Below are 26,601 nucleotides of genomic sequence, written 5' to 3'. Positions count from 1 at the left end.
TTGTGTTTATCAACTATTCCTTCCTTTTCATTTCTGAATACTAAGCATTTCATGGTATGCATATATCAGTTTTTGTTTAGCCATTCACCTATTGAAGGATATATGGACCAATTTAAGGTTTTGGTTATTACCAAAAAAGCTGCTATGAACATTCACATACAGACATTTGTGTGAATTTAAGGTTTCATCCACTGATCTCCAGTAGCATATTGGGCACCTACCAACCTGGGGAGTTCATCTTTCAGTGTCCTATCTTTTTGCCTTTTCATACAGTTCATGGGGTTCTCAAGGCAGGAATGCTGAAGTGGTTTGCCATTCCCTTCTCCAGTGGACCACATTTTGTCAGAACTCTTCACCATGATCCTACCGTCTTGGGTGGCCCTACAAGGCATGGCTCATAGCTTCATTGAGTTAGACCAGGCTGTGGTCCATGTGATTAGATTGGTTAGTTTTCTGCAATTGTGGTTTTCAGTCTGTCTGCCCTCTGATGAAGGATAAGAGGCTTATAGAAGCTTCCTGGTGGGAGAGACTGACTGAGGGGGATACTGGATGGCAAATAGATGGAGAAACAGTGGAAACAGTGGCTGACTTTATTTTTCTGGGCTCCAAAATCACTGCAGATGGTGACTGCAGCCATGAAACAAAAAGACGCTTGCTCCTTGGAAGAAAAGTTATGACCAACCTAGACAGCATATTAAAAAGCAGAGACATTATTTGCCAACAAAGGTCCATCTAGTCAAGGCTATGGTTTTTCCAGTAGTCATGTATGGATGTGAAAGTTGGACTATAAAGAAAGCTGAGCACCGAAGAATTGATGCTTTTGAATTGTGGTGTTGGAGAAGAGTCTTGAGAGTCCCTTGGACTGCAAGGAGATCCAATCAGTCCATCCTAAAGGAAATCAGTCCTGAATATTCACTGGAAGGACTGATGCTGAAGCTGAAACTCCAATACTTTGGCCATCTCATGCGAAGAGTTGACTCATCGGAAAAGACCCTGATGCTGGGAAAGATTGAGGGCAGGAGGAGAAGGGGATGACAGAGGATGAGATGGTTGGATGGCATGACCAACTCAATGGACTTGAGTCTGAGTAAACTCCAGGAGTTGGTGATGGACAGGGAGGCCTGGCATGCTGCAGTCCATGAGGTCACAAAGAGTCAGACACGACTGAGTGACTGAACTGAACTGAACTGAAGGTTTTATCTCTCTGGGATAAATGCTCAAAAATACAACTACGGAGCCATATGGTAAATGCCTATATTCTATTTTTTTAAATTATTTTTTTTCCTATTAGAATGGAAGTCCTATGACACCAGGGACTTGGTTATTTCAGTATCTTCTCCTTCTTCCTGGTACACAGCACCTGTGAAACCCTTATAGTTTTCTGGGTGTTAGGACTGTCTTTTGTTCTAATGAGGCAAGACTAGGTGCTCTCTTGGATGACGGATGATTACATAAACACCAAACCATGATTAGAAGCTTATATTTTTAGCATTGCCCTCCGTCCTGGGACAAGGGCTGAAAGTAGAATTAATGACAGAGCATGCTTACATGAAGAAGCCCCGATAAAAATCCCAAAGGTTCGGGGCTCAGAGAACTTCCAGGTTGGGAAACATATCTAACTGGGAAGGTGACCTAGCCCAATTTACAGAGAGAAGCTCCTGTGCTCAGGGCCCTCAAAGACCTCAGCTGTGTATCTCTCCGTCTAGTCTTCCACCTGTATCCTTTATCACACCCTCTAATAATTTTGCTTACATACTTAATGCTTGCTTATATTGACTCATTAGGGATGAGCCCCAGCTCTGTGGTTGTGCTGTCAGTTTCACCTTGAGAATATCACTAGAGGGTTGGCTGCTTTTTCCTCTGGTGACCCAGGCACCAGAAACTGCACATGGTCTGAGAAACCATGGTCTGAGAAACCATGGTCTGATCTTATTTAACATATGTTGGTTCAGAATTTACGGTTTCCTGACAACAACTTTCTTTTAATAGGTAACAGGAAAAACTGTTTAACTGTCACTTAACGTAGAGATTTTCAAATATGTTTAGTCTGACAATATCTGAATATTTCATGGCAAAATTAATGTCAGTGTAAGCAAGTGTTTTCCTGAGATCTGTGCAAATTAATAGAACTATAAGAGGGAACATCACATTTGCAGCAAAATCTGACAGAAGTTGTTGCAACCAGGAGAACTACTATGTTCCACTGGTATCTGGAGTGGGGAAGGGGCAGTCTTGTGGTACTGAGCTCTCAACCTGTGGGAACTGATGATATCTTCAGATACACAAGGATAACAATCATCACCACTTGAGATGAACAGAACAAAACTGTTGGTTGCCAGAGGCAGCGGGGTGGAGGAGAGGGTGAAATGTATCAAGGGGGTCAAAAGATAAATAAGTGCTGGGGATGTCATGCGCAGCATGATGGCTATAGTTTTAATGCTGTATTCCATATTTAAAGGTTGTTAAGAGTAGATTTCAAAAGTTTTCATCACAAGAAAAAAAATGCTGTATACCTGATATGAATATACTGTTATTCATTCATTGTACCTCAGTTAAAAATAAAAAGAAAGAAGCAGCAGTTAGGGCAGGAGATTGAGTGGTTATATCCATAAAGAGACATGTGAGGCTCTGGGAAAAGTCCTGTGACCCTCCGGTCCCAGGGAACATGGTTGAACTCAATGTCCTTAAAATGGCTCATCTCAGTCTGACGGTTCCTCAGACCATGTGCAATTTCAGGTGCCTGGGTTGCCAGAGGAAAAAACAGCCAGCCCCTTAGCAACATTTTAAAGGTGGAACCAGGGGCAAGGCCAGGGAGCTTGTACTCATTCCTAAGCATGTGGCAGCCTGAAGATAGTAAGTAAGCTTTCAAAAATCACTTGTCAAATCCATAAATAAATAAACTCCTAGCCTGAGTGAGGAAGAATTCAGGGGAGAATGAAGCCCCACCGGGGCAAATGACATTAGAAAATGGTAGCTAAGGGCAACAGGAATTTGGAAATCAAAGTTAACATCCTTATAAGCTGACAGGCCTGGGAAATTTGGATTACATGCAACAGATTTCTTTTTTAAGCTGTATTTGTGGTACTATCTCTATTACTAGAGAGATTCTTTATAAAATCATAAGTGAATCCATTTTAGGTTACATCTATTAGCACAAATACATCACCTTCATGAGTCTAATCTTTCTGGCAAATTTTGCTTAACATATTTTTGTTCAGAATTATGGTTTCCTGACAATCAAATTTCTTTCAATAGTTAATAGGAAAAAAATGTTTAACTGTCATATAAAGTAGTGATTTTCAAATATTTTGAGTTCAACAATATCTGAAAATTTCATGGCAAAAAATCCCAGATTATGTCTATATTTGAATAGTGTTTCAGTGCAAACATCTATTGCATTTCTCTGCCAGGACAGTGCTCTTTGTGAGGCTTCTAAAAAGACTGAAAACAAGAAAATGAAAATGCCTTGGAACTCTGACTACTCAGATGGATTAAGGGATAACATATTTTAAGAACAGTACGTTAATGTCTTCCTTTGGCCTGATTCTTTCAATCAGTTGAGGGTTCTTGCTGTAAGATGATTTCCTATATATTAAGTAAAGGTTGAAAGAAAAAAATTCAATAAGGTTACCTGATTATGCATTTAGTGTTGCAGGTGCATTTGTTTATCCTAAGCTCTGTTTCTTTCTGAGTATTCCTCTGCTTGGTATCTTTAAGACACAGTAATTCTTCACAGTATGGTTCTAGAACACTGATTCCCAGACTTGGCTGCACATTAGAATCATCTTGGGAGGTTTTTAAAACTCCTAATGCCTAGACCATACCCCAGACCAATTAAATCAGAATCTCTGGGGTGGAAGTCAGGCATCAGTATTTTTCATAAGTCCCCAGGTGATTCTAATGTGCAACCAAGGTGAGAACCAGTGTTCTAGAATCATTTATGTCAGTTTCACTAGGGTAATTGTTAATAGACAGACCTGGGTACAAAATTACTTCTATTAAACTGGGATCTCTATGAATGAGCAAGGGGAATTTGAATATATTTCTGTACTCCTTGACAATTCATATGCACACCGAGTTTTGCAAACCTTTGGCTTATAGAGTTAAGGGGGCTAACGCTGACTTGTGAAGTCCTAAGCGAACAGAAAAATCTGAATTCTCAATCTATAGTCAGAAATCTTTTGGGGTTGGAGGCAAGTCTAGTTTGGAAGTTTCCTTAGAGGTCTTTATTTAGCACTGTAATTCTATAGCTTGCAGGTGTCAGTAATAACTTCAGGTTAAGTTTCCACACAGTTTTGAAGTGAATACTTTAATTAGGACAAATTGATCCTCTAGTGGGCAAGCTAAAATAAAGAAGCCATCAAGCTAAAATTAGAAAGAATAATTTAACAAAATAATAATTACCTATTAGAATTAAGGATGTAAGAGGAATTTAAAATAGAAAAGGATAAAGCTCCAATTTAGCCTTCCCCCTGAGCCACAACTCATTTTTTTTACAATTGAAAAAACTTTAAGGGAAAAATTAAAGACCAATAGGACTAAGCATTATATTTTAAAATCCATTCAGAATATGCTATCCTTTAAGATATGTAAAGTATGTTCTAAAACTTCTCATATGGTTCTAACAAATATCCTACTTAGTGAAGCAGGACAAAGGGTTATCAATTCTACTTTTTATAGCAATGTTATTTCCGGCACCTAATACAGTATGAAGTTCTCTGTGTCTATTGAGTTGAACTGAATCATCAGATAAGAAAGCTGAAGCAAAGAAACATTAAATGCTAACTGAGTCTTCATCAATTGATCAAAATAAAACTGCATCAGAAACCCAGGTCTAACCCAGAATTCTCTCCCTGAAAACAAGCTTCCTTCCAAACAATTTGGAAATTACAGGTCATTCTTTTAGCCAATAGTCCTGAAGCTTGATTCACTTAAGGATCATATGGATGCTTTTAACTGTATCTAGGATACCACCCAAAGACTGTGATTCAGTAGAGCTGAAGAGGAATCAGATTCTGTTTGTTTAACAAGCACTACTTTCCTGGTGGCTCAGAGGTTAAAGCATCCACCATATGTAATTGCCAAATATGTAATTAATCCAGTTAACAGTGATTATCAAAACAGCAAATACCATTGGCTAACTCTGAGAAAAGTGAAACATATATTAAAAAAGTAAAGTGACTCATGTCCCCAATAAGTATCTGTTGAATGTATGAATCTACTAGTCGATAGTATAAAATTAAGACCAAACTGGTTTACAACATTTTGCATAATGTACACAGAGGAAAGGGCTTCCCTGGTGGCTCAGCAGTAGAGAATTCACCTGCAATTCAGGAGATGTGGGTTCAATTCCAGGGTCAGGAAGATCTTTTGGAGAAGGATATGGCAACCCACTCCAATATTCTTTCCTGGAGAATCCCAGGGACAGAGGAGCCTGGCAGGCTACAGTCCATAGGGTTACAAACAGTCGGACACAACAGAATCTACTTAGCACATATACACAAAGAGGAAAGTTTTAGATTCTGTGGTGTTTTCTGGTCAACTTTCTCAGTGTGATAAGGGGTTCAAGATTATCTTGAGCTAATCTGATAACAAGGGCCTGCTTTAACTTTTCTTTTCTTTTCTTTCTTTAGGGCTTGGCAGGCACCCAGATCAACTCTTCCTCAAAAAATAGGAACCAATAAAACTTGTTCGTTTAAAAGAAACTGAAGGTTCCAAAGCCGTGCACAGGTATGGAAGAACTCAGAGAATGCCTTCAGTGGTAAGATGGGCAAAGAATTCTGAGAATAAAGAAAGAGTTCTCCCCTAAGGCATTAGATTTGTAACTAGGCAACAAATAAAATATGATTACTTCTAGCCAGCCCAAAATGCAGTTCTCACCAGAAAAGTGCTTGCTTAAAAATGCCTTTCAAACTTTCAACTTCTAGACATTCTGGTATTCATTTTATCCTATAATTTACATCTTCTAATTTACACACACACACATATATACATACAAACATAAATATATATATACATGCATATATACGTACATGTACACATTAACATGATATTTAAAAAACATATAATTTGATAATTCTATATTAAAAACCAATACTAATCAATATATCTTCTAAAGTTATAACTTCACGCTATTTTCATTATCAAAAAAGCATTTGTAATAGCTAAAATACAAAACACTGACAACAACCAGTGCTTGTGAGAGAAGGAAATTCTCAATTGTTGCTGACAAGCATACAAAATATCACAGCCTCTGTGGAAGGTAAAAGGGCAGTTTCTGACAAAACTAAATGTGCTCTTACCATAAGAACTGCACTCCTAGGTCTTTAGTCAAGTAAAGACATGAAAACTCAAGTCCACACAAAAACCTGCATATGAATGTTTATAGCAGCTTTATTCGTAATTGCCGAAAGGAGAATAACTATTAATAAGATGTTCTTTAATAGGTGAATGAATGAACACACTGTAGTACATCCATAAAGTGGAATATTATTCACTGGTTAAAAGCAAAAGAGCTATCAAGTCACAAAAGAAAATGGAGGAAACTTAAATACATACTGCTAAGTAAAACAAGTTAGTCTGAAAAGCCTACATACTATATGATTCCAGCTACACTGTAGAATTCCAACTGTATGACGTTCTGGAAAAGGCAAGATCACAGAGTTTAAAAAAAAAAATGAGTGATTGCCAAGGGTTTGGAGTAAGGAGAGAGGAATGAATAAACAGAGCACAGAGATTTTTAGGTTAGTGAAACTATTCTGTATAAGGCTTTGGAGGACACATGATATGCATTTTTTAAAATCCATAGAAATGTACAATGCAAACATCAAAGCCTAATGTAAACCATGGGCTTTACTTAATATACGAATATCGGTTCATCAATTTCAACAAAGTGTTAAAAAGTGTTAATCACTCAGTTGTTGCTGACTCTTTGTGACTGCATGAATTGCAGTCTGCCAGGCTCTTCTGTCCAGGGAATTCTCCAGGCAAGAATACAGAAATGGGTTGCCATTCCCTTCTCCAGGGGATCTTCCCAATCCAGGGTTCGAACCTGAGTCTCCTGCATTTTACGCAGATTCTTTACCATCTGAGCCACCAGGGAAGCCAAAAAGGAATTTGGGAGGGCTATGGGGATCAAACCTGGATCTCCTCCACTGCAGGTGAATTCTTTTTGGACTGAGCCACCAAGCGAAACCTCATGGCTCAAATATACCATATTCGTGTAAGAATTTAATATCAGAGAAGACTACAGAGGAGGAGGGATGTTTGGGAACTCTCTGTACTCTCTGCTCAGTTTTTCTGCAAACCTAGAACTGTTCTTAAAGCCAAAATCTAATTTAAAAAAATGCATATATAATATTAATGCTAACACTAGAAACCTTTCTTCTAATTTGTAACACAGTGACAAAACAGTTGTTACACTAAACTATGTATTTGTCACTCTTGTATCATAAAACTTAAAATTCTTTAGCTATTAAGCTATATTCCCAAAGATATTTATTTCACAATCTGTCACACAGAGAACTAAATTAATAAGCCCTCCTATATATGGATGTCTGAAGAATTGTTTTCAATTCTTTTCCCAAATGAAATGTTCATATTATGTTGGTCCATCTTGCATTTTCATTGATTTTCAATATAGCTTTTATTAGCCAAAACATAATAAATATTTTGCCTATAATGCATGGTTATGTAACTGAATGCAGAATTGCTACCTTAACCTACAAGATGACTAGGTTTAGCTGTTGAAAGTCTTGTGCAGTATTTCTCAGGCTTCAACATGTGTGGGAGTCAACTGGGGATGGGATCATTTTGAAATACAGTTTCTGATTTAGTTGGTTTGAGGTGGCACCTGGCAATCTTCATTCCCAACAAGCTTCCAGGCAATGCTGACGCATGACTACACTTTGAATAGCAAGGTTCTAGGCCATAAAACTCTTACCGCTGTGAAAAACACACAATTCCCTAGCAGTTCTTGCAAGGAAGTAAAGAGCTGCTTTGTTTGTTTGTTTGTCTGTTTATCCCACTTGGAAAAACTCTCAGGGCTTCCAGCACTTCTAAATTTGCTTTCCCAATATATAATCCGTTTCAATTTTATCTATAAAGATGGAGACTTGATAACCTATGTACAGTAAGCAAGCTACCCATTTAACCATAATACTCTTCTATCCTGTATGAACCAAAGATCATTTATTTCCAGTTTGACTCCTCTATTTCTATGTCCTCAAGCACAGAAAGGTCAAGTGACTAACTCCACTTATCCAATAACTTAGAAGTCAGGTCTCAAATCCAGGTCTCTGATTCTAAATCCAGTCCTTTTCCCCTCCATTCTCTGCTACTTCTAATAATGATGCACTTCAGAGAAGAGGCACCAGTTTGTTTAGCTCACAAAATCCCAGTTCTAAATTGAATTCCTCAGCCTCCAGTTTCCCATAAGCCTTAAGCATGTGTTTAAGGTCTTCCAGGACCTGAGTCTTGAAGCATAGGGTATTGATCAGAGGGAGAGGAATGGGGGGATGGCAAGTGGCCTAGAGTGGGCAGTGAATACATGAGCCATGAATACTACAGTGATGATTAAGACCATGGTGTGAGGAATGAGTAAGGAAAAATTGAGTCTGTCAGTCAGAGCCAGATTTTCAACCACCAGCAAAAAATTATAGAGGGCACCCTGGCTCTGAGACTTTGAGAACATTGTGTACTTCTCTGGAGACCTGCAATGGCCAGGAACGTGTGGAATTTCTGTAGAGGCCTGTTATAATACAGCCTATTATAATACGTACACTGCTTGTAACTGGGTTCAATCACCAACAAGGAATGAGAAGCTCGTGATTTTTCTCAGGCTGAGTTCAAAGTCACCATGGCTGATTTTTCCTTGTTATAGAATCGCTGCTCAGCCTTTACACATGAATATCACAAAACATCTCTGGAAAGACAGGGATTTGAGCCCAGAATCTTGACTGCCTTGACATTCATCTGATCACCCAAAGAGGATATTTATTACTAATCCTACTTATTTCCAAAGATTTGTGACATAGTGTCAGAGCAGTATCCAGAGTTTCCTCAGCCTGGCCAACCCACCTGAGCCCCTCAATTAAGGGCTGCCTGCACGGAGCACACACACTACAGTGGAATTCCCCCTTGAAATGAGAACAAAGTTTTCATAATGGGATATTGCCCAGTGTCTAGAGGCAGGGTTTGCACCTAAGGGCATAACATCTGAACTTTTTTTTTTTTTTTCCCTATGCAACGGGGTTCTAAGACAAAGAGGGTGAGAGTATACAAAGGCATATTCTTACTGTTAGAAATACTTAGAAGGCCAATAATGTTGAGTCATACTTCTAAGAAGAAATCATCACAAGTGGACAAATTTTGTTTAACTTCAGGATAAACAAGAACAAGAATAAAACAGAGAAGTGCAGATAACACCCTTTTGGAACTTTCAAAGATTTTCACATTAAAAATGCTAACATGTGAGATGGAGAAAACCAGCTTATAGAAAGGACAGAGTGGGCAGTTTTCTCTTTTAGGTATCATCTCTGAAGCCAAACAGAAAAATGTCTGGGAAGCTTGAAGAATGTAGCTTTAGGACACATGTGAAAGAAAGACATAGATATGAGATCAATCTAAAAGCAGCATTTTGCCAGTATGGCTGAACGACAGTGAAAAAGGCTGATAGAAGATTGCTAGCTTCCCACACCTTTGGGAGAATAGAAACACAGAATAGGGATAAGTCCTCAGCTGGGGATATGGTGTATCCACTGGGAGAGAAGCAGGCTCAAAGATTCTATCATTCTACTCCAAACAAGAACGATAATAACTTGCATACTTTGCAATCAATGATAATAAAAGCACAAAGACCATGGATGACTTACTGTGCTGACAGTGAATCCCATTAAATCCTCGGGGACATTTACAAACATAGCCTATGAATGTGTCTCCTCGGTACGCTTCACTTATTTCGCAGGTTCCTCCATTATGGCATGGATTAGGAGTGCAGGGACCTGAAAGACAGAAAGCAATATTGCTGCATGATACATACGCTTTAAAGTAGACACTGGGTCAACACTTTGCAATTAACAATTTTACAGAGAAAAGTGTTCTGGATATTAGTGCTACAGGAAATGCAGAAGCTGTGAGGGCTCTGGAGACCAACGGCCTGGGCTTGAATACTGGTTTCACCACTTTCTAGCCATGTGGTCTTGTATGATTTAATTAACCTCTCTACACCTCAGTATCATCTTCTGTGAAATGTCAATACTATAATAATACAATCTACCTCAAAAGGCAATGACAGAGATGAAAAGAATTCATACATATAAAATACCCCGAACAGACACATATCAAACATTCATAAAGTATCAGCACTAAGTAAAACATTGTTACTAAGGTTCCAGATTTTAAAATCGCCTCTGTATGCTTAAAATGCAATACTGAATGGCAATTTCTAGAGTTAAGAACATGCAAGACTTCTTGTACCCTGCTTGTGAAAGGAGCATAAACTTAAAAGTCATTGTAACCACATTGGCCAAGTGAAGTGGATGGTTGGTTGCAATACTTTTATTGACTATTTGTGAGTTTGTGGTGGGGCATACTTCAAGAGAACTCCAATTTTTGCCAATGTATAGGAAGTAGCTCATTGAAACTTGCAAAGATAGAGAAGAGACAGAGTTATTTTTGAGCCTTGGAAAAGTAACTTCACCAGAATGACTGGTACCTGGTACCTCTATTGAGGTACCAATACCTCAGTTGGTACCTCTATTGAGAGTCAATAGAACTGTGGTGCTCCACCTCTGGCAGTATACAGCTGAATCAGTTCTGCCTGAACCTAGGACTCCTCTACTACACATTCTTGCCTCTAGGGTACTCCTTTGGTATGGCTGTGATTTTTTTCAACTGGCATAGCATCTAAGAATATTGTTTTCTTTGCAATAATCCTGTCCTTTCCTTACTTCAGAGTCTACAGGCTTGTGTCAGTCTGAAGGCTCATCCTACCTACTCTTGTGCTTTCTCTCTCGTGTCCATCACAGCTATTCCCCCTAATAAACCTTTGCCTCTCTAATTCTGTTTAATAGCTGGTTTCTTGGAGGATCCTGAATGACTCATGGCAGAATCCACACTGGATGTTGTGAAGAAGAGACAAGTTGAGGGAAGAAAAAGCTCTCCTGGGAGATGAAGAGAGATCAAGCAAACTATATAGCATTGTCTAATTTTGTCCCCCACTCCTTTTTTTAAATTGGAAAAACTAGAACATATTTATATGAAACAAAAATCGTTGAAAGGAAAGTTAAGATGTACACACTAGAAAAACAAAGCAAGTGTTATTAAACCAAGTGTCTGACTCTGTATACAGAGATGAATTCCAGAGTCATGGAGGGCAGAGGAGAAGAAGAGAAGCCAGTGGTTTCGGCAGAGACTAGAGAGAAGGTAACAGTGTTGGCAGGAGAATGGTGAGAATGAGCCAACTGGGTGGGAGCTCCATCAGGCAAGGCTATAAAAGAGCACAACAGTGAACGCTACTCAGTTCAGTTCAGTTCAGTCGCTCAGTCGTGTCCGACTCTTTGCGACCCCATGAATCGCAGCACGCCAGGCCTCCCTGTCCATCACCAACCCCCGGAGTTCACTCAGACTCACGTCCATCAAGTCAGTGATGCCATCCAGCCATCTCATCCTCTGTCATCCCCTTCTCCTGCCCCCAACCCCTCCCAGCATCAGAGTCTTTTCCAATGAGTCAACTCTTCCCATGAGGTGGCACACTACTCAAGCGTGGGTCAAAACCCTTTAACGTCTTAATGACAGAAAAGGAAATTCACCAGCATCACAAAGTTAACAATAGGCAGCCCTTAAGAGTTTGGGCAATGCTATTCTGGAATATTTTATAATTCTATTACCTCCTCCAGGAGCTCTTAGTACAGTTTAACATTCCATGACCGGCAATAAGTATATAATCTAATAAAGATACGCATGAAATAGGCAACAATATGGCAACTATGCTGTCCAGATCTTAGTGCTGCTGACTTTCAAAAAGCGTAGAGAAAACGATGGGTCCATAATTTTCTTCAGATATCTCCGTACCAATTAAAAACAAAACAGTTATTCAAGTAGGCAGTTTTGTGCCTTGCAGTACTGGTCAACTACACCAACTAACACCTGCCCTTGAGATGGTATGTTGTCAATGATTGAGACAGGAAGAAGGTGCAACACCAGGGACCATTTTCTCCCATCACCAAGAGATGTAAACCGTGCTACAGAACCCTTTCCCCCTCTCCGTTCTCACTTTCTAATTGTTCCCTGCTCTCAAATTAATTAACATTAACAATGCCAGACAAGTTACAAATTACTTTCAGATAAATAATCTCATTTATTCCTCCCAGCAACTAGAAGAGGTCATTGTCTGTATTATTCTCGTTTACCTTATTTTTTAAAAAAAAAAACCATAGGTCAGAAATTTTAGATAATATTTCTCAAATGAACATTACAAATGAAGCATTCAGTCTCAAGCCAAGAATCTGTGACCCTAAAACCTACATTCTTTACAGAATCAGCCAAATGGGGAAGGGAGAATGAAATAAAGGTGATATTAGAGCTTTGACTCATCAGTTCACGCACTCAAAATACAAAAATACATGACAGGTTTTTTAATTAACTCATAACTGATAGCCATGCATGTAATTGCTAAAAAAAAAAAATTATAACATAAGAATATTTGTGAAAGTGAAAGTCACTCAGTCATGTCTGACTCTTTGCGATCCCATGGACTATTCAGTCTATGGAATTCTCCAGGACAGAATACTGGAGAGGGTAGCCTTTGCCTTCTCCAGGGAATCTTCCCAACCCAGAGATCAAATCCAGGTCTCCTGCATTGAAGGCAGATTCTTTATCAGCTGAACCACAAGCGAAGCCCAAGAAATATATAATTTTAAACAAATAAGGAGTGTTAGAGATCATCCAATCCAATCTTTAAATTTTGCAGATAAGGAAACAGGATAAGAATTCAGGATTTCTCAAAAATGAAAACAAAAACCTCAACTAATATGGGGAAAACTGAGTTTGAGGAATTCCCTCTAGTAGGAAAAAACTTTTTAAAAACAAAATTGATAAAGCTATTTCTGGCCCAACGAGAGAGTGATGTGATTTCTATCAGAAAGAAAAGAAATATTTTTCATGTTTCCTTCTACTGATACCCTGGAGAAGGTAATGGCTACCCACTCCAGTATTCTTGCCTGAAGAATTCTATGGACAGAGGAGCCTGGTAGGCTACAGCCCATGGGGTTGGAAAGAGTCAGACATGACTGTGCAACTAACACTTGCACTTTCTACTTATAATGCTGAGGGAGGGATAAAAAACAAACTGAAATAGTAAGGCCAATGCCAGTCCTTGGGAGCAGTTAAAGACATGATTACGAGGGAAGTGGTCAATGGAAGTCACTTGGAAGAACAAGGAGCAAATAAGAGCCTGGAAGGGATGATTACATTTAATCAAGCCTTCTACATCTCTGGAAAAGTAAAACTTGGCTGAGGAGGAGTGAGCAGCTCTGCCTTATAAAAGAAGGATTTAGGAATGGATGGGGGTAACCCCGGAGGGGAGACCCTGCAAACAGAACAGAAAGTCAACTTCAAGGAGCAAGGGGGTATGCTCATAGAAGTATGCTATGAGGCTGTAATATGGGAAGAAACGTAGCTAGTAAGAAACCATGATGCCTAAAATTCAGTTTTGTTTGTAAAGCTACTATGTGACCTGTCTTTGCGGGACTATCCAAGTCTGCTAGACACACAGACCTATGTATGAAATTGGGGGAAGTCAGAGGGAAAGGGCTGTGCTATTCATCAGGCTCATCCTGGCAGAAGGGAAGAAGAGTTGCAGCACATGATGCCCAAGGAACTCAAGAATCCAGTGGATACAGGAACCTGAAAACCAAGCTGACAGCTGTCTAGTCCTAGACACTCTAGGTATTTCCTGGGGGCACAGGCAAAGTCTATCAAGTAATCCTGGTGTAGCCTCTGGAATTCCCCAAAGACAGGAGTTAGAGAGTTGGAGCGCATTTTATTTATACCCGCAAAGACATCATTGACCTCAGCTGACATCTTGGTTTCAGAGAAAGATTACTTGTTACAAAGGCTGTTTGCTGCTGTTATTTTTCCTACTCCAAGAAATTCAGTGATTTTCATTTACATGACAAAGATGACATAAAGCAAAGGTGGCAAGCATTTAACCTTTTAAGAGTGCTTTATATGCTAGGTAACATGAAATACATAGTATTCTTTACGATACTCTTTTAAGAACATAGCTTTTTTCTATAGGCAAAAAAAAAAAAAAAAAAAAAGGCTTACTCAGAGAGGTTAAGTGTGAGTCTAACTGCAAAAACCAAGATTTTTTTTTTTTAACACATTCTGCCTGACTACAAACCTAAGTCCTTTCCATTAAGTTACCCTTCCTGCCCAGTTACAGATCTATAGATGAATACAGTCAATCTTGATAGATGTTTCCAGAATTTAGCAAGTACTCGGAGAAGGCAATAGCATCCCACTCCAGCACTCTTGCCTGGAAAATCCCGTGGACGGAGGAGCCTGGTGTGCCGCAGTCCATGGGGTCGCAGGGAGTCAGACACAACTGAGCGACTTCACTTTCACTTTTCACTTTCATGCATTGGAGAAGGAAATGGCAACCCACTCCAGTGTTCTTGCCTAGAGAATCCCAGGGACGGGGGAGCCTAGTGGGCTGCCGTCTATGGGGTCACACAGAGTCGGACACGACTGAAGCGACTTAGCAACAGCAGCAGCAGCAGCACTAAGGACAGTCCTATAACACAGGATTCCAAAACCTTCCTAAATGGAAATATTTTCAGCAAATTGGTCAGAGTGTATTACATATCATGCATATAGAGAGTCTCTGCCATGCTGACAATACTCCACTTCAGCTGTGTTTGAAATCAGCTGTCAAACATGAGTATTTCCCCACTGCTGTTGCTGCTGCTGCTAAGTCACGTTGGTCGTGTCCGACTCTGTGCGACCACATAGACAGCAGCCTACCAGGCTCCGCCATCCCTGGGATTCTCCAGGCAAGAACACTGGAGTACATTGCCATTGCCTTCTCCGATTTCCCCACTACTATTTCGTAATGTACTTGGTATGTGTATACTGCTGCTTACACTGTGAAGAAACTGACCCTGGCCAACATATAGATTTCTTTCCTTTTTCTATTTTGTCCCTAACAACTGTACTGTGAAACGGATGTTATAAGCCTTGTACATACTCTTTTGGAGAAGGAAATGGCAACCTACTCCAGTGTTCTTGCCAGAAAAACCCCACGGACAGAAGAGCCCAGTGGGCTATGGTCCATGGGGTTGCACAGAGTCGGACACGACTGAGTGACTGAGCATCTGCGTGTGCGCACACACACACACACACACACATACTCTTTTGGAAAACTCATGACAGAGTGCTGAAATGACTGCTTACATGGCATGTTCCCCCATTAGACCCTTAATTCTCTGTGGTAAGTCATGGTTGGCACACAGTAGGTTTACAATATATCTTTACTAAAAAGGATGTGGCAATAATGAGTGATAACCACCATATCTTTTGCCTAACCCCATTCAAGCTTACAAGTTTATAAGTTATAAATATCTTTTGGCATTTCAATTGGTAATTAAGATAGTTTAACTTTTCTACACTTTCTAAGGTTCAAATTCTTTAAATTTATATATCTAATATGGTATAAGCTTCTAGAGTATCACAGGTATAATATTATTGTATCCCTAAATGTACAATGGTTACACATATCTTAATTCTTTAGCAAATATATAATCTAGAAATATGTGACATTATACAATCCTATCAATAGTGTTTTGGTCTCCTAATTGAACAATTCCTGTGTAAATAAAGACTTTCACTTGAAGCATTAGCAAGATGAAATAATCAGAATATGTTAGTACATAAAGATGATAAGTGTAGCCCAAGGTTTCAACTCACCAAATTTTCACGTAGCCAAAAAATTTTGTGTTTGATGTTAATCAGTGACAATTAAAATGTGTCAAGAGTTTGCAGGTTTCTTTCTCCAAATGATAAGCAGACTAATCATGAGAACTAAAGATCCTAGGAAACTTCTGTCTGTTTTTATATTTCCTCCCCATCTAACAATCTTCTCTATTTTGATACTGAAAGTAAGTAGGTATCATTTTAAGGTATTCACACACATAAATAATGATCATCACATATAGCATTTACATTGCTCTCATACTGTGAGAAGAAGAAACTGACCCTACCCTTGTTCAGCATAAAAGTGTTTTTCTTTGTTTTTCCTGATTTTAGCATAATATTCATTTATTAAGCATCTATTATGTGCTGTGTACTCTGTTACTTATTTGTGATACATGTTTTAAGTGGAGTTACTATTGTCAGCTGCTACAAGAGGAAGCTAACAACTCAAGAAAATATTTACTTATCCAGTTTATAAGGTAATTTTAATGATTGTCTTTTACTGTCAATGTTCTATGCTCAGTATTAATATTTTTTGTTTATGTAACAGTTTCTGAAAAATTAATTCTATAATTCTCTTAGTGACATCATATTAACAAATGTTTGTAATATTACCACATCTGTAATTTTTGCTGCCAAAATTTTGGAATATTTAGGGCACCTGATACATTTTTTTATAACATTGTCAGCACTAATCTATAGCTGATAAATAATTTTGAAAACAATTTAATAGTAGAGCAAATTCTGAAAACAAATGAGTCTTACTGAACCACTCAGAACTTGTAAAAACAAGTGTGATCTCAATTCCTTCTTACTTCAAAAATTTGCTTCTTTTTGTATCACAGGTATACAGAAGTATGCAGAGTGGTGGTTATGAGCTTCAGTTCTGATTAGTATTCAAAAAGTTGAAATGATCTGATTAGATAACAATATTTGATAATATCACTCTTAACAGTGAAAGTATAAGTGGACTTTCAAGATACAAGAGGCATCAGGGAGTTTTAAAATCGGTAATGCTGTAATACTTTTGTAAGTAATCTTTAAGTAACTTCTAACACAATGGGGACAGCATATGATCCATATTATTGAACAACTGAAGTCAACAGCATGCTCTCCAGGCATTTTTATGCAAGCTCATGTAAATATGTCAACAAGATTAATAACTCACAAAAGCAATAGATCTATATATGATTTTCTACTTTTCTGCATTGACCTTCTCCCAATTCCAATTGTAGAGAGTCTAAGTGATTTCTATATATGTAGGATAGTTAGTTTTTCACACATTTAGAGACTATGCCCCAAATCATTAATTCTGTATAGTGTGAAAGCAGATTATCAGAAAATAAATAGGGTAACACTCTCCTGTGACAATGTATACATAAACACAGTCAATTTTACAAATTATGCTTTCAAACACTGGCATCTAGATATTAAAAATGAATGCACATTTTAGATTATGTAATAAGGAAATGCCAATAGGGTCATAAAAAGAGCATTGTTTCAGCATTTATTCTAGCAGTACAATCAAATAGGAACAGATATGACCCAAAAGTTCACTCCAAATTCCTGTCTTAAAAACATGCTAAAATCATATCATAGTGTTGCTTTTACATTTAATAAGGTCTGAACATTTTGGCAGTTTTCATTTGGAGTCATTGCCACTCTATAACTAGTTGAAAAAGAAGAAATTATTCTGGTAATATTCACATGATTGATGCTTTCAAATCATTTTTGACACTAGTTGCTTCTTCTCCTCCTTTTCTTCCTCCTGGTTTCTTCTCCTCCTCCTCTCTTTTAAATGTAAACTATAAAATCAGCCATTTGAGGAAAAAGAAAAAAAAAACTGTCCATATTTTCTGGGTATTTTGTATGCATTCAGAAAGGTAAATTATAGTTAATCTAAACCATTCCATTTAACAGAGAAGGCAATGGCACCCCACTCCAGTACTCTTGCCTGGAAAATCCCATGGATGGAGGAGTCTGGTAGGCTGCAGTCCATGCGGTTGCTAAGAGTAGGACACGACTGAGTGACTTCACTTCACTTTCACTTTTCACTTTCATGCATTGGAGAAGGAAATGGCAACCCATTCCAGTGTTCTTGCCTGGAGAATCCCAGGGATGGGGGACCCTGGTGGGCTGCCGTCTATGGGGTCGCACAGAGTCGGACACGACTGAAGTGACTTAGCAGCATTCCATTTAAGGGGAGAATCAGCAAAATGAATAAGTTTTTCCTCAAACATAAAATATTTGAATAGATTATGAAAATTGCAATCTGGAGCTAAAGAGAGATTTTTTTAAATACCCTACTGATAAACTTTCTTCTCAAGGATTAATATTGGTTATATATATCTGTCCAAAGGAAAATACTGATAGAACTAGTGATCAGAAAGGGTTTAGGGACCTTGTACTTGTTTCCATGAGCTACTCTATCAAGTTACTGCAAACTCAGTAGCTTCAAAGAACAGTTATTTATTTTGTCTGAGGTCAAAGTGTCAGGAGGACCATAGTCCCTCTGGAGACTAGGCAGACACCCTCCTGTCTTCTCCAGCTTCTGTTGGCTCTTGGTGTTCCTTGGACCATAGCAGCATAACTCCAATCTCTGCCTCCATCCTTCAGGGCCCATCTAAATCCAGGATAATTTCATCTCAAAATCCTTAATTACTTACATTTGCAAAGCCCCTGTGATGGCTAAATTGTATCCTCCCCCCCACCCCAGTTCACATGTTGAAGCCCTAACCTCCAGAGCCTCAGAACATAACTGCATTTGTAGATAAGCCTTTAAAGAGGCAATAAGGGTGAAATAAGGCCATATATATGGGCTGTAACCCAATCCAATCTCCCATCTAAGAAGTCAAAATTTGGACACACACAAGAGATATCAGTGATGAACCACAACCAGAGGAAAGGTCACATGAGGACAAAGTAAGAAGGTGACTATGACAACCCAGGAAGAAAGGCTGAGAAGAAACCAAGCCTGCCAACACCTTGATCTTGCACTTTGAAAACTCTGAGGAAATGCATTCTATTGTTGAAGCCACCCATGCTGTGGTATTTTGTTTTTGGCAGTCCTAGCAAACTAACACAGACTCAGTTTTCAAATAAGGTCACGTTCTGAGATTCGTGGCAGACAGGAATTTTGGAGAGGTGCTCTTCAAACCACTACAGTCCCCAAGTAGTTTTTTCTTCTAGCAAAGAAGTTGATTAAGGAAACCCTCATCGAATGTTAGAGTTGGCTGACAAAGCACTCACATTTATTAACAATTACCAGCTTAGCTAAAACTAATTTCACTTTGCTCTCATCACACAGAGTGCTAAAAAGTTTTGATGATTTTGGAGATCAGGAAAGCAGTTTAATTTTTTAGCAGTCCCAAGGAAAATTGCAGAAGTGGCTGTTTAGGTGGCATCAGGGAGGACCTGTCACTGTAAGATAGAAGGAAGTACTGAAAAAAGAATTAAGATTTCTGGCAGTCATTCTTTATCCATTTAATCTAGAGTTGGGCCTGCCAATGGCAGTACACGGTGAGTCAATACTCAGAGAAAGCCATTACACACATTATTTCCATGTTGTTGTTGTTCAGCCACTAAGTCATGTCTGACTCTGCGACCCCATGGACTACAGCAGGTTAGGCTCCTCTGTTCTCCATTATTTCCTGGAGTTTCCTCATATTCATGTCCGTTGAGTTGGTAATGGTGTCTAACCATCTCATCCTCTACCACCCCCTTCTCCTTTTGCCTTCAATCTTTCCCAGTATCAGGGTCTTTTCCAATGACTCAGCTCTTTGCATCTTGCAGCCAAAGTACTGGAGCTTCAGCTTCAGCACCAATCCTTCCGATGAATATTCAGGGTTAATTTCCTTTAGGATTGACTGGTTTAATCTCCTTGCAGTCCAAGGGACTCTCAAAAGTCTTCTCCAGCCCAAATTTGAAAACATCCATTCAAATAAATTATTTCTATAAATACATGTAATCATTTGTATAACAATATCTGTTAATTCTTTTTTATCAATAGATGTGATTAAATATTAGTATGGATTTTAAAAATTATTAACAAAATAGAGCTAAAGGATCTATTGTTTACAAAGCGACAACTGTTATTATAGACCCATCTAACATTTTTTCCCCTGTCCATCCTGCACTGATGCCAAAATAAGCTTCCTAAACCCACCACGAGCTCAGAATGCTTTATAACTCACACAGAAATTTGTCTCTTCAGGTGTAGTCACAATGCACATATATATATTTTTTAATTCTTCAAAACATGCTACTTTAGGACATCTTTACTTAACCAATAATACTTACTTTCTGATTGATTATGTGATATTATCCTTAACAGAACAATATATAGTAAATACAAGACAAAAGATAATTTGCCCTTTTATTTTCTTTCTAAAATAAAGGACATCAATTTTGGCATACTATGCCTATGAACATTAAACATGGTATACAGAATCCTTTTATAAACTACATAACGTCCTATGAAATTAAGTAATGATTATTATTGTTGAAATTAGTAACAGAAGACCTAAGTATACCTTGAAATCTTGGGTCAATAGGATAAACATTTTTAAAATCTAAAGGAAACATGGGTATCTAAAGTATGGACGATCATGATAATCAATGTTATGCTTTCATTTTCTTTACATGGCCAATAGAGTAAGAGAGTGAAACTTCCCATAAAACTTTAGGAACCAATACAGAATTGTAAAGTAAAAAAAAAAAAAAAAACTTTAGGAACCATAAATGCAATCCAATCTAAATGGAAAAAAAAAAAACAAAACTGACATTCAATAATTTTTTGAACCATAGAAGGGAAAAAAATCCCTCTGCTTCTCTTCTTCTGAGTAATGCCCAGAAATCGTAATAATTTCTAATTACTTAAAAAGCCCTTAAAAATCAGGGAGCTGTTTCCAAGTAGAAGTCTGCAAATCACTTGTCTGAAAAGCGCATCTGTCAGAATGCACATACCATGCATTGCAAAATACAATTCGAGCTCCAGAATACACATTAGCAGGTGGTACAAAGTGGTAAGATATCGTTCAAGTTTGCCGTTAGCCACCTTTGTTTGCTTCCTCTTCTATATGTCACTAGGACAGGTCATGGAGAAAAGACAGAGACCAGTGTATTTCCATTATAAGCAAAAATCTGAGCCCAGGTTTCAGAAGCATCAAGCAATCTCACTGTTTTACATGGTGTCTCTAAGCAGCTACAAAATTTCCATGTTCTCCATCAATCTTTCTCTGACAGCTCTTCACCTTCTTCAGGCTTCTACTGAACTTGCTGCCTGCACTATGCGATTAGCATCTCACTGTATACGGCTTCCTTCTCTAATTATTTTATGCGCCTCTCTTGTCTCCCTGATGAGGTTATAAACTGTTCTTGCACAGGAATGCCTACGCCTTGTATTCTTTTATACCCCCACAGACTCTGATAAAGTACTAGATTCTCTAATGGTGCTTCATAAATACATGATGATTGAAAATTATTAATTATTTTAGGAATAACAGCATATAATCTAAACTACCTTTCACAGTCTATAACAAAAACCTAAAGTTTAGAGGTTGGATGCATTTTCATTTGTAGCTCTTTCTCATCCACACTTAGCAGGTTGCGACAACCCAATTTTAAGGCTGAAGCCAAGTTCAATTTTCTCTGCTGAAGGCTGTGGTAATTTGTAGAATACCAGACTGCAGATAATCTTATACATAGGTATTAAAAGTAGGTGCACTCTTTCTACAAAACTACAGCCCTTTCTTTTGAAATCTAGCAAAGCAGTTTTGATTTTAAAGCCAATGACAGAAGGTAGAGGAAAGGATTTCTATTTTCACTTTCAGAATCTGGCCTCTGTGACTGCCATGTTAATCATGAGGCAGTGAGAGCCCTGTGGCTCAGGAATTCAGAGCACTAAGATGGGAAGGGTGCCTACCCAGACTTCATAGCTGAGGACATTGAAACACAGCTGGACAGGCAAGTTACTGTTTGCATGGCCTCCTTAGGTCTCGTATGTGACTTCTTTGTGGCAGACGAGAAAGCATGAAACAAAGCAGACATGGATACCAGCCAGCTGGCCATCTGTTCCTTCACCCACTGTGATAATTTAGTCTTGTAGAATTTAGTTAAGTGAACATTAAGTAATGACCATGTCAAACCGAGTGCATAATGAATGCTTCCTAATCACTGGATAAAAGCTTAGGGGAAGCTTGCTCAAACACAGAAAAGGTCACCAATACAAACCAAGAATTAAAAACAAGAGAGCAATGAAATTGATGCAGAACAGCAATAATTAACTTCTTTTCCAGTTTCACTTCTGATCATATGGAATCTACGTCACATGGAAGATGGGGGTCTCATAAGGAAGCTGGGTAATAGTGTCATAGTTCCTAATTTCCCACTATATATGTGTCAAACTCAGGAAAAACATTTAAATGAAGAAAACATGTGAGGAGATTTATTATTCAGACTATAGCTGAAGGCACCAGGGTTATAGCTATTAACACCAAACTTTTCCAAATAATTCCCTGGGTTAAGATCGAGAATTCTGGAAAATATTTTCTTTGTTGTTTTCTATAAAGATCAACTGAAATATCTCATTCTGAGAAAGAAGTTTGTTTTTTTTTTTTCTTCTCTCATAAACAATACTTGCAAAGTTATAAAGTTTTTTAATCCCCCAATGGAATGATGTACTCGATTAACTGTATTATTGGGATGGTCGGTCTCCTACTGCCTGGAATTATGAAGTTCATAAGTTTACATTAATCTTAGATAGTCAGTGTTACCTCCACTATTCATGAAAAGGAATCAGAATGTTTTACTTGGTTGTTACTGTCCTATCACCTAAAGAAGACAATATCTATTCCTAAGAATCTGCTTATACGGTTCCCCAGCTCAGAATGCCTTTCTTCACTCCACTGTCTCCTCCAAATCTCCCCTTCCTTCCAAGACCTTCCCAAGTTTCATATTCTCCACTCAGCCAGTGGACACAGGATGGGGATAGGTCAGTTTTCATTCCAAAATCAGAGCAGGGCAATGCCAAAGAATGTTCAAACTATCATACAATTGCACTCATTTCACATGCTAGCAAAGTAATGCTCAAAATCCTTCAAACTAGGCTTCCACAGTAGGTGAACTGAGAACTTCAAGATCTATAAACTGGATTTAGAAAGGGAGAGGAACCAGAGATCAAACTGCCAACATTTGTTGGATTATGGAGAAGGCAAAGAAAGGCATTACAGAAAAACATCTACTTCTGCTTCACTGACTACGCTAAAGCTTTTGACTGTGTGGATCACAGCAAACCGGAAAATTCTTAGAGAGATGGGAGTACCAGAACACCTTACATATCTCTTGAGAAATCTGTATTCGGGTCAGGAAGCAACAGAACTGGACATGGAAAAACTGACTGGTTCCAAATTTGGCAAGAAGTACGACAAGGTTGTATATTGTCACCCTGCTTATTTAACTTAAATGCAGAGCACATCATGCAAAATGCCAGACTGGATGAACCACAAGCTGGAATGAAGATTAGCCAGGAGAAACAGCAACAACCTCAGATATGCAGATAATAATACCCTAATGGCAGAAAGTGAAGAGGAACTAAATAATCTCTTGATGAGGGTGTAAGAGGATAGTGAAAAAGCTGGCTTAAAATTCAACATTAAAAAAAAAAAAAAACAACTAAGATCATAGCATCTGGTCCCATCACTTCACTGCAAATAGAAAAAGTGGAAGCAGTGACAGATTTCATTTTCTTAGGCTCCAAAATCACTATGGACAATTACTTCAACTATTAAATATAAAAAGACACTTGCTCCTTGGAAGGAAAATTATAACAAACCTAGACAGTATATTGGGCTTCCCTGATAGCTCAGTTGGTAAAGAATCCACCTGCAATGCAGGAGACTTCAGTTCGGTTCCTAGATTGGGGAGATTCACTGGAGAAGGGACAGGCTACCCACTCCAGTATTCTTGAGCTTCCCCTTGTGGCTCAGTTGGTAAAGAACTGGCATGCAATGTGGGAGACCTGGGTTTGACCGCTGGGTTGGGAAGATCCTCTGAAAAAGGGAAAAGCTACCCACTCCAGTATTCTGGTCTGGAGAATTTCATGGACTACAGTCCATGGGGTCACAAAGAGTCAGACATGACTGAGCAACTTTCACTTTCACAGACAGTGTATTAAAAAGCAAAGATAACACTTTGCCAACAAAGGTCTATACAGTCAAAGCTATGGTTTTTCCAGTAGTCATGTATGAATGTGAGAATTGGACCATAAAGAAGGCTGAGCACTGAAAATCTGATGTTTTAAAATTGTGGTGCTAGAGAAGACACAAGAGTCTTGGACAGCAAGGAGATCAAACCAATCAGTACTAAAGGAAATCAAATATGACTATTTATTGAAAGGACTGGCTTTAAAGCTCCAATACTTAGGCCACTTGATGCCAAGAGCTGATTCATTGGAAAAAGAACCTTATACTGGGAAAGACTGAAGGCAAAAGGAGAAGGGGGCAGCACAGGATGAAATGGTTAGATAGCATCACCGACTCAGTGGACATGACTTTGAGTAAACTCCAGGAGATACAGAGGAACCTGGTATGCTGTAGTCCATGGGATCACAAAGAGTTAAACAAGATTTAGCTACTGATCAACAACAATAGCACACAACAAATACTTGCTGGATGGATGAGAAATGTTCACAACTTTATGAACTGAATATATTGGCAAAGTATGTTAGGGATTTAAGTGACATTATTTCATACCAAGAGGACATTCTGGTGGATTCTTCCACTTATCTAAGGAGTCACTTTCATATAAATTACAGGAAAAGTCAAGTTGGATAAACTGTTGATACTCTTTGTTGCTTTCAAAAGAAGTTTTGTTTGCTCTATAAGAGTAACACATTCTTTAGCAATGTCAATTCCTTTTAGACTTCACAAGAGAAAAAGAAAAAAACATGAGAACAAAAACAATGACAAGATAATGAAGGTAGGAAAAACATGTTGAGAAAAGTTTCAGACTTACCTAAAGTCCTTTGGCTGGTTTTTGGTTTTCCTTGATCTCCCTGGTGCTACTCTCAATGCTATACTGTCATTTCACTAACCTTGTAAATCCTTTTATTTGACTACACATCTAAAACTGGGTTCTGTAACATCATTCTGACAAGAGAATCTAGTTTAAGCTGCTACACTATTAGGCTGAGAAAACCTCTATCAAGACGTGCCCATAGGGATAAGCAGTGTGTGGGTGAAAAAAATGAGAAAGCCATTTAAAAATAATAACATCACACTTTACATAGTGAAGTAATTGTCTGCTTGCTTCCTAGTAGACATGAAAATGTAGGTAGCAGTTAAATATTTGAAAACTCTAGAAATCCACTTAAAAATGTGTATAACAATTTATTATCATTACAAAGCCAATTAAAAAATGTTGAGCTATTAAACACAATTCAGTTTCCAACCCAGGAGAGAAAATACTAAATGTATTCAGCACAAATTTGCATTACTATAAAAATCTATATTTCTACTTTTCCAGTATTATGCATTTAAATTTGTAAATTCCATGTTGCACTAATCACATGAATATAGATGGGTAATTTTGGAGAGCTACAGTAATCACTCTATTCTCTATAAAAGAAATCATTCCTGCTGACAATTTTGTGGTGAATTTTGCTAAAACTGACTATTGGTTCATAAAATAGCAAGGCTTCCTTCACAAAAGTTATTAGATGTTTAAACCCTTCTCAGCTTTATAAAAATAATTTTAAAAATTGTTAAATACTACACTTTAATAGCACTGTCTTTGGACTCTGATACTGCACTTAATACTACATAGAATATGGCCATATAACCATTAAAAGAAATGGCAGTAATCCAAGTTTGACTATACCTTGATTTAACATGTATAGTGTTTTCATGATTCAAATAAAGTATGCTGATTAAAATGATCAGGATGCCACCACATGGATGGACAAAGCAGCTGAGGTTCACATCTTCAGCATAAAATGCCTCAACTTACTTCTGCCTGTTATCCTTTCTTATTTCCAACACAATTTCTTAAATGAAATATCATAGTACAAAGAAATTATATACAGTAGAGAAGACCTTAGTCAACCAATGAATACCTTAAATAATTAATTAGAGAAGTTCTTGCCAACATGCTACCTAAATATGGGTTTCCTTGGTGGCTCAGTACAAAGAATCTGCCTGCAATGTGGGAGACGTGGGTTCGATCCCTGGGTCAGGAAGATCCCCTGGAGGAGGGCTTGGCAATCCAATTCAGTATTCTTGCCTGGAGAATCCAAAGGACAGAAGAGCCTGGTGGACTGCAGTCCATGGGGTCACAAAGAGTAGGACATGATTGAAGCAGCTAGGCTAAGCACCTCACCTATTTAAATACTGTATGTTAAATATAGTATATCTGAAATTTATATTCAGTAGCTCATTCTTTAAGATCAGCATATCAAATATAAAAGATTTTGAGAGTAATCAATAGTTTACAAGAAGTGACTGAATGTATAACTGCCATTTGGTAAATATGGTATGACTTTCAGTCTGATTTTTCCTACAAAAAGCCTTTTAAAATAATTTATGGGTCTAATTGAAGTAGGTCACAAACAGTAAAGTAAAGAGATTTATG

General features: G+C 38.2%; 1 protein-coding gene across 2 annotated transcripts in view; it reads right to left on the bottom strand.

The window, feature by feature from the left end:
• EDIL3 (EGF like repeats and discoidin domains 3) overlaps positions 1 to 26,601 on the bottom strand; it is a 467,856-nt gene that overhangs the window by 253,130 nt on the left and 188,125 nt on the right. For both annotated transcript variants that reach the window (XM_040239416.1, XM_040239417.1), the window contains one exon: positions 9,873 to 10,001. In XM_040239416.1, coding sequence (XP_040095350.1) covers positions 9,873 to 10,001 — 129 coding nt within the window. The remainder of the gene's footprint in view (positions 1 to 9,872; positions 10,002 to 26,601) is intronic.

Source organism: Oryx dammah, unplaced genomic scaffold (genome assembly GCF_014754425.2).
Source record: "Oryx dammah isolate SB20612 unplaced genomic scaffold, SCBI_Odam_1.1 HiC_scaffold_5, whole genome shotgun sequence".
Lineage (NCBI taxonomy): Eukaryota > Metazoa > Chordata > Mammalia > Artiodactyla > Bovidae > Oryx > Oryx dammah.
Note: the sequence above shows the minus strand (reverse complement) of the source record. Positions and strands in the feature narration are given on the sequence as shown.